Source organism: Amblyomma maculatum, chromosome 1, assembly GCF_055883805.1.
Source record: "Amblyomma maculatum isolate TAMU_Amacu chromosome 1, ASM5588380v1, whole genome shotgun sequence".
NCBI classification, from domain to species: domain Eukaryota; kingdom Metazoa; phylum Arthropoda; class Arachnida; order Ixodida; family Ixodidae; genus Amblyomma; species Amblyomma maculatum.
In genome coordinates, this window is record NC_139344.1 from 335,154,631 (window position 1) to 335,163,959 (window position 9,329).

Consider the following 9,329-nt stretch of genomic DNA (forward strand, 5'->3'; position numbering starts at 1 on the left):
TTGGTCCGGAGCAACCAGTTAAAATCGTCATTAGTTTCTCAATGTTGTTGACATGTCTAGCTTGTTTGAAATTAAAGCTTCAGGATCATGTTTTTGATCTATAAATTTCTTCATACTAGTTTTTATATTTTCAAAATCAGTTTAACTATGACATGCAGACTAGTATAAATGTCTGCATTCTGCTTCACGACCAGCAGGTTTTCAAAAATTGTCATCGACATGGCTGGAACAGCTACCTGCTGGGTAACACTATGCACCTTAACATTCGAAGGCATCCTTTTTTTTTTTTTTTTTTTTTTTTTTGAAGGCATCATATATCTTTTTTTTTAACACTTATAGCAAAAGCCTACTGTCTAGATAAGTACAATTATGGTTTAACTTAGCATATTGTCTAGAGAAAAGGTGAGAAAAAAAAAAGCATATCTGGTCGCTCAGTAATGAATAAAATGTAACCATAACACATCGAGGTATTCAACCTTGTAATGCAGTTCATGAACAGCTATGTATATGCTGATTGGCTTCTATTTTTTGCAGTGATTTCTTAGTTCCAGAAAGTTTTAGCACCCAATATGTCCTACACAGGGTGATTTTTTTCTTGTGCCAACCAGCAAATGCAGTAAAGAGTAACTCTCAAAACAGTGAGCCTGGTAGCATGTCCTCCACCATATTTATGCAGACATAGTTTGTCACTTTTTCCTGCTTTTCTAGCACCATGTGCATTTTCAAAATAAATATGGATGTCCTGATCCTTCAAGTGCTCATTAAGCAAATTGCAATGTCTCAACGGTGTAATTTCGGACCATCGTGGCACTTGGTACAAAACTGTGCACATGCCTTAAAAAAATTGCCATCAGCGTTACACTACAAAGCCGGAAAAAAAATTTCCTAAAAGTCCACAGATTATGCTAAGTTTGAAAATGTGTTCTAACATGGTCCTTATGAGGCATTGCCTTTGAAATGTGCGAGCAGAGACATATTTTCAGAAGACCCAATAATAGCAGAGTTACAGCCATCAAAATTGACCTACACTGCCATTTTCCTCTCCTTCCCTTCAATCTCTAAGAATTTCTCCCTCCTGCCTGATCGACTATTCTCTACAAATGAAATTGTGTGTGTGTGTGTGTGTGTGTGTCTCTCTCTGAGGTGATCTTTCGTTCGAAAGCTGTTTTGAGATACAGCACCCTGACGATAGTTGAAGTGCTAAAGTATATCAATAGGGGCACCATAAGATGTTATCTTAGGCCCCGCTGACATCACTGAACGTGAGCACTGCGTTCGAAGAAATAATTCAGAGATGCAACTTTTGCTTGCCCATGTTTATAGGAAAAATGAATGCGAGAGCAAGCACTGCTGTTTCTGAAAACCTGGCTGTTTTGGCTCTCCTAGCGAGCGGAAATAATTGCTACTTACCGAGATATCAGATTATAGGAAATTCGCAGTCCGGCCGGTGAAATATTTTCACACTTGCTGGATCATTTTAAAGAATATTTCAATATTCGAGATAAACAGATGCTCCTGATATAAACAGTACATCGAAGAGACAGGGCAATCAATTAGATTAAATGGTCATTGGGCAGACAAAGGCAAAAACCTCCCGAAAGCAGTTTCCTGGCATTTCAATCAGAATGGCCATAATTTTGTTGCAATTAAATTATTTTCCAGTTGGGCTTTAAATCCTTTAGGGACAGAAAATATAGGGAGGCATTTTTAATCCATAAATTTATATCTCTGGAACCAACAGGAATGAACATCTCAAAAGAAATATCAGAACCCCTTAAATATATTCCCCTCTGGAATACTTGTCCCCTTTCTAGAAACACCTATCAGCATCAAACCTGCTTAAGATGCTGACTCATAATTTACCTCATATTGCAGTTTTTGTAGCAAAAGCTACATTGGCCACGAATTTGCGATTTTGCCGTGGCGGTGCTCCGAGGAGGCACAGAATGACCTTGAGCCGTTGCCTGGCGGACGCCGCGTGCTCGGCGCGGAGCTGGCGCCACCGTTTCGTTTGACGTCACACCGCTTGCCTCATTGTTGCGCTCGCTTTCGCTTAGTCACTAACCAGTACTAATAATTAACTAGTCACTAACTAGTTCTAATTAGTCATGACTAATGACTGGCTGTGACGTCATTGGTCGTGACAATGTCATGGCCACTGACGTAATATTAATATTATTACGTCATTAGACGTAATGTTAGTCATGACTAATGACTGGCTACGACGTCATTGGCCGTGACATCATGATCGGATGTCCGGCCATGTCTAATAACCGGAAGTGATAATGACGTCATATCCGGTCATAACGTCAGGACTAGTGATGACGTCACCAGGCAATTCGCATATACGAAGCTTACCCCGCCGGGGGTTCGATCCAGGCGTCCGTGCGGCGCCTTTCATTTGCCGCTTCCTCGAATGCCGCACCCCAGAGCATATAGAAATAGACGCAGTACAGCAGGCATCAGCAGCGTTTCAAATTGATTGACAGCAAATAACAGGCACAGTATCTGTCACAATTCTCTGCGGACACCTTAACCGAGCTGTAAAGAAAAGGAGGGTGACAGTGAAGAGAAAAATGTGCCGTGTGGAAGGCTTCGGACCACTTCGCAACAGACGCTTTTGCCTCGTCGTACTTTAGTGGTCCAAAGTGCCCCTAGAATGTTTTTCTCATTTTATTTTTCAGGTGATTGGACAACCAGTTCCAGGTTCATGGAAATTGATACCCAAATAAACGTTGTCATTCCTTGCCCAGCTCCTTTCTCTCTCCTTCTTCACTTTTCTTCTTTGGAAGTAGAAGTACATTTAAACCCTTCCCCGCCAGTGATGATCGCCCCGCCCAGATGAAGGCAAGCTCCCTTGCCGAAACATTGGCTTGGCTTGCGAACTGAGGCTCACCCCTTGCTTAGTTCTCTTTCATACTGCGTAGCCATCTCCTTCTACTACACTGGATCCACAACTAACTAAAGGTTACTCAACATCGCTCTAGCTATTGGTGGTAATATTTTAAAACAATTTGTCTATTCCATGCTCATATTGTGTTGCCCAAATTCTGACTGTGCACACAACTTTCCAAAAACGTGTTTAAGTCTGTGATGCTGTCTGCATTTAGAATCCCCGTTGGACAGAATGGTAAGGCCATTTCGTGTTCAGAAGAAATTATTTTTTAGTAATAAATATGTACAGGGGTGCTGAGTAAGAAAGGGAATGATTAGTTTGAATAAAAGGACTAAATTGTGCATTAGTTCTCTTCCAAACTCAAAAATTACTTTCAACTATTGTACACCACAAATTCTAGTTAGAAAACAGTAAAAAGTGTACTTTTCGTACATTAAACAGCTTGAATTTATTCAATGCTCAAACTTTAATCCCTTTTATGTCATGGTTTTAGGTTGCACCTTGGAGATGTTTTTATGTGTGTGAATGTTTTACGAACAGATACTGCAGCAGTGTTTCCATTGCAGAAACAGCTTTGGTTGATAAAGTAGGTAAGTTGGCACAAGTATGTAAGGCTACAATTCTGCATGTGTGGACGTAAATTATTTTGTGTTTTGAGCCATTTGCTGTATTTTCTGAAATATAGGGTTCTAAACACAAAGCAAAAAAATTTTCTTATGGTCTCTCTGGAAGGATTGAAGCAGAGAAGGCAGGGTCAGCTGCTATGAGGTGTACCTTTCAGGGTTCGAGGTTCATTTGGAAGCTCTCACTGTGAATCAGCAATGGGCAGAATTTGTTGCTTAGTTTCCTTATACCGTGCTGTAATTAGTACCTCCTGCAGTGGCTATGGGTTGAACTCAGTGCTTCGGGGTGAATTTTAATGGAAGCAAAATGCAAAAACGACTGTGCCAAGACCAAGGGTGGAAACTTGGGCTAGTCGGCAACGGTGTAGCGCATCCATTGCCTGTCCCATAATTTTAAGAATATTAGGAAGAAAGCGAATGTTCGTGTGGTTTTTTTCAGCCCCTGAAAAACTTAGTTCCTTATGCAAAAAACCTTGCCCATCGATAAACGTCTCCATAAGCTCCAATGCACTACTAAGCACCGTACAAACTTTGTAAAATGCACTGAGGACAAATTTTACAACATCCTTCTTTCCTGTGGTAAACAGTATGTTGGTCAGTCCGGGCGTTGGTTGAATGAAAGCTTTGTGAACACAAAAACAATATGAATACACTTACTGGCAGTAATCTGGCTCTGCATTGTAAAGGATGTGGTTGTGTACCGTTTTTGGACAAATGCTCAGTTGTGGCTAAACACTGAGATCAGTTCACCCGTGAGACCATAGAAGCTTCACAGATCGCTGCTCTGGATGATAAGTGTGTCAGCAAGCCGTCTCCTGTCCAAATGTGAGCTGGCATTCTTAAGGAACGTTAATCACCGAGCGGTTTTTTATGTTCTTTTTTCACTGGTTTTCTGGACGCATGCGCCTGGTAGTCATTACGTGTCACGTGTTGCCTTGGTCGCCTTAGGTTCTTTCAGTTGGAAGTTAGCGCCTGTGTTGCTTACCCTTTCTGCGTCTTTCGTCTTTTTTCACTACAGTCTCATGTCATGGATTGCCAAGACCAAATTCCAGAGCCCTCTACGACATTGTGTGTCACCACCCATAGTGTTGCTTTCATGCAGAGAAGCTATCAACTATGTTACACTGTTCTATCCTACCAGTGTGGCTATTTCACAAAGGTGAAAGATCTGATAACAACTAGATTTTACTTTAAAATCGCCAGCCACAGGCAAGCAAAAGTGTCGAGGCCATCACTGTGTGTGCTTGAGTTTGTCCAGTACGCCCGCATGTTCGGTGCTTTTGCGTTCTTCCTCAGTGAGCCCGAGCCTTTCCTCCTCAGCACGTATCCATTCTTCGGCCTTACGCTTCTCTTCCAGAAAAACCGCTTGTTCAGCTTTGAGCTTCTCGTGAAACGCCTTCATCTTGTCTTCTTTCACCTTTGCACAGTATTCCCGCGTCAGGCGCCGCAGCTCACCCTTCTTGGTGATTGGTTCTGTTATGTAGTGTAGCCTTGCAGGTTTGTAGGTGAGTTGCAGAGTGCGAGTAACAAAGTTGAAACGTTCACGATCATACTTGTACAGATACTTGAGGTGCCTGTTGCGTTTCTGTATAGCCTTCCACAACCAGTCCTTGATGTGCTTCGCCTGCATAGTGGATACATAAGGAATACCCTATTATGGTTACAGAGACAAGATTTCATTAGATCATTTGTTAAAAATTCATGAGCACATTCTTCAACTGCAGTGGTTGCATTGTTATTGCTATAGCACAAGACACTTTACAAGCCCCAAGTGCTAATAAATGCAGCATTGGAAAGTACTTTTCCAGTTTATTCCAGTACAGATTGTCCCCTCAAGCAGTTCACTTCTGAGTGGGCATGTGTGTCAGTACATGACAAACCAGAAGAATGAAGTCCCTTGAAAGATTAGAGACGACTTTCTCAGAGCCAATATCTCAATGCAACAAGTTTAACAAAGCAGTGACTTTACAAACTATTTTACCTGCTGTGCAAAAGCTTTTCTGTGATAAAGAATTGAAAGGAAGTGACTCATCATGTCGAAAAAGATCCCAACGTTAAAAAGCCTAAGTAATGACATGGATGCTTCAAGTAACTGTACCTTTTGTGGGGCATGCACCAAGCATATTCGAAATGCCTCACCACACTTTACAGCTCCATAGCATTTTCAAGGATGCTTCCTCCCAAAAAAATTCCATCGCGTTGCTGAGGGATGGATTGAGAATGTCCCACTACTTGGAGCAGTCACGCTTGCGATGACATGTCTACCAGCCAGCTTTTTTGCTCTCCTTGCAATCTCATAATATGATATGCTCAGTATGGTCCTGTTGACCTCTAAAACTAGGACCTCGTTTGTAATTGTCATGGTGGCTGCCAAAATAAGAAGCCTCTCAGCAGCATCAGTGGTGCATCACTCTACTGCAGTGAAGTTTTTGCATGGCCTCTGTAATTATGCTAAAATTTAATGGCTATAATTATCATCAAGGTATGGCGTTGAAATGAAAATGAAGGCCACTCAACTAATGGTGCATGCATTGACCTCAGCCATATTTTGTGAAACAATGACAAATTAAAGCTAGTAATGCAGCTGTACGGGGTGCATACTAACCAATGGCCTTCTGTTGAACACCTCCTTTAACTTTCTCACAGTGAATGTCTTCCGAGCAACTGCAAGTCAAATAAGTGAGAATATCACTTATATGGATAATGCACAAACAATGGAAAGCATTTACCTTTATACTCGAACGAATTAAAATCGTACGGGTGCCTTTGACAGAGCCTTACGAATCTCAGCTCTTTTGCTGCGTGAATCTGCTTCTGTTGAGAGACAGAAAGGAAGGTGCTTGAGAGAGGCACAGAAACTGAAAGAGGGGACATTGCAAAGTACAATACAGATGACTAATGAAGATGCTCACCAAGCTCGCAAGCTGCAAGCTGAAAACTTTCTGGACCTCTGGAGAAGCCCTACAAGCAAAAATAAGAAAATGAATTGGGTAAAGCCAGCAGCAAATGCCAGCGTGGCACTGGAAAGAAAGTGATAGCATTTGTATTGGTACAAGAACGGATACAAGCCGCAGACAGACATGGTTCGCACAATCCCGGTTTTCAAGCGCCAGTACTCAACCAGGTGGAGTTCCGCCGAAGATGTTCTCGTTCAAATATTTTACAACTGTTGCAATGCTGTACAACCTGCTACCAGCACTTGAAACACTGCTCTGAACCGGACTCTTGTGGAGTTCTATGTTTTCTGAACAGGCTGGCCACGCATATTTCGTCTCACAAGCTGTTCGCAGTACTGCAAAAGGCAGGGGCGACCTGGTCCTATCAGGGTCATGCGCATTACAATAGGTACCCGGGTGCGGCAGGTATTTGAGAACAATGTTATGTCCATGTGCGAACGGATACAGATACTGGAGAGAGATAGTTTAGGACCATTTAACAGTGTGTACATACCGGTAGCCATGCGTGCAATGAATGTTATTATTCAATGAAACTGCGGAGAGCAGCAATCGCAGAGTCCACACGCTGTCAAAACCGACTGCAGGCAGTGATCAGGTGAGTCCTTGGAATATTCGCCATTGCGTCAACAATAGTGCCTCTTAGAGCCGCAATGGTGTTGTGTGGGTGTCTATTGGACTCCCTCTCAACCACGCCCCATATTGTAATAGTCCTTTGGGTTGAGATCTGGGGAACTGGGAGGCCATATTTTGGAGTGACATGATCATGGAGGTTTTCAGCCATCCATTCTTGGGTTGTATGGACACTGTGTGGGATGATGCAGAGCCTTGTTCGAAAACATATGGCCTCCCATGTGCCACAGAAGTAATTCACAACCATGTTCAGTGCCTCTATGTAAGCATTAGCATTGACCCTGCTACCTTGGAGAAAAAAAAATGTGAAGGCATTACATCTCTTTTACTGCTTAGAATGCCCAGGACTATTACTGATGCTGGAAATTTTGTCACCACAGTTGGAACTTCCTCAGGACTTTTACACAGCTACCTATCTATCATTTCTGCGATTCAGCTTCTGGACGAAGTTTTTTTTTTATTATTTTTTTTATTTATTTTTTTTTTTCCTATCGGAGAAAAACCACAGCATTTTAGGCTCCTCTGGGTGTTTCAATTTGGTCAGGAGGCGCTTAACTCTGCTCAGGCGGTTTACCTTAGTTTTTTGGACATGAACGGTCCTCTCCGCATAGCATAGAACTTGTAGCGAAGGTCTTTATGAACCACTCGTCTGACATTGGCATTATCAACCTCCACCACCTCCTTGGTGATGGCTCTTGATAGTTTAGGCGCGACGGCGCGACTGATGAATTCTAGCACCCTAAGAGTGCTAAGAGCGTCAGAATATCGACGTCATTTCCTTTGAGAAACTGCGTCCACATCCCATTTTGCAGTCTCCACTTCTTTCGAAAACTTTGAAAACAAATGATCGAGTAACCTTCAAGAATGTCGCAATCTCTGAATCGGGGTGTCCTGCAGCCAAGGAGAGTAGAACAGCATGCCTCTTCATTTCTTGAGTGAGCTGAAGTTCTGCCATGGTTACCTCAAGCGAAAAAAATTTTTTAGCCTTTATGCGGATGATGCGGTGTCACCTGTTGTCAGCTGCGGCGGTGTGTTCTCCAATACCTGCCGCGCCGCTCGCCATGCGAATTGGTGGGGCGACAGTAAGAGTATACAATTATCTATTATAGTACCCAGGGGCAAGAGGCCACAACTACCCATTATAGTGAGCATGATATTGAATGGGCCATGGCTCCCCTGCCTCCCTGCCTTTCATAGTGCTGCAAACATCTTGTGAGACGAAGCATAGTAACGCAATTTTGTGAAAATTAGCAAAAAAGGACTGACACTTACGTCTTCAGCTCTTCAGACAACTCAAATCCGCACAGCGGCATGGTTGGGTCGGTCGGTCCCGTGTCGTGGACCAGGTCACCTGAAAAAGTCGAGACATGACTAGCTTTGCTCTGCAGGATACGAGTCTCGGCTAGAAACGTTGCATTAAACTTACCTGAGTGTGCTATGAGATCAAAAGGAGGTGGGTATGACCACTCATACGGGAGGTAATCGGTAGGCCAAGACAAAATCTGCCTGCGTCTGAAGCGTCTGAACGAAATGTGCGTTGGTAAACTAGCATGCGAGCGGCGGCGCAAGAGTGCGTCGGGACTGCTGCCGTCGGCGGTCGCAGCGCAGTGCAACGCGGCACTTGAGGCTCTTGTGATGCTGTCGGTAACAGATAGCTTTGAAAAAAGCGATCTGACAGTGTTTATAGAGCACGAAAGCCGCACGAATCCACTCATATTGACGCTATAACCTAAGGATAGCGTCGCACCAAACCCTAAAGCAATTTTCTAGTTGGGCGCAACCATCAAGGTCAATGCAACCATCTTCGTGTAGAAATGTAGACAGATGATTGTATGTAAAAAAAAAAGGAAAATGTTTACGTGCATGGACAAATAAGTGGCATGACTTATACAAGTGTGTGCTGCCACCCTGCGGCCATTTGCTGAAATTATAGCTGCACGAACCCTACCGCGGAAAGTTCAAATATGTAACTGTTGCTTTCTATCTCTAGCTAGCAAAACTCGAGAATAAAACCATCGAGAAGAATAAGCGTCTTCTTGCTAAGGTGGCTTCGCATCGCTCCTCTGAAAATCCTCGCCGTTCATGTAAATACATGTCCTGTCTCCAGAAAAGTGGATCCTCGCCTTCCGAGAAAGCTCCAGACGTGCTCTCGGTGTCAGGTTGCGAGGCCTCCAGCGCATGGTACTCAGGTGGGCACTGAGGCTAGGCCTAGTGCTGTGGCTT

General features: G+C 43.3%; 1 protein-coding gene across 1 annotated transcript; it reads right to left on the reverse strand.

Moving 5' to 3' along the window:
* Window positions 1-3,227: 3,227 nt before the first annotated feature.
* On the reverse strand, window positions 3,228-8,912 carry bonsai (28S ribosomal protein S15, mitochondrial). Its single transcript, XM_084587737.1, has 6 exons — window positions 8,533-8,912; window positions 8,379-8,457; window positions 6,432-6,480; window positions 6,249-6,333; window positions 6,125-6,183; window positions 3,228-5,143 (listed from the first exon to the last, which is right to left on the reverse strand). The coding sequence occupies exons 1-6, from the start codon at window positions 8,819-8,821 to the stop codon at window positions 4,751-4,753; spliced, it is 954 nt and encodes a 317-aa protein (XP_084443863.1). The 5' UTR covers window positions 8,822-8,912; the 3' UTR covers window positions 3,228-4,750.
* Window positions 8,913-9,329: the final 417 nt, after the last annotated feature.

Bases quoted from the DNA above. Each gene is read 5' to 3' on its own strand.
- bonsai (XM_084587737.1), bottom strand. From the start codon at position 8,821: ATGAGTGGATTCGTGCGGCTTTCGTGCTCTATAAACACTGTCAGATCG. The intron at 6,334-6,431 runs GTGAGCATCTTC...GTCTCTCAACAG, and splicing joins GCTTGCAGCTTGCGAGCTTG to AAGCAGATTCACGCAGCAAA. The intron at 5,144-6,124 runs GTTAGTATGCAC...TCCACTATGCAG, and splicing joins TGTTCAACAGAAGGCCATTG to GCGAAGCACATCAAGGACTG.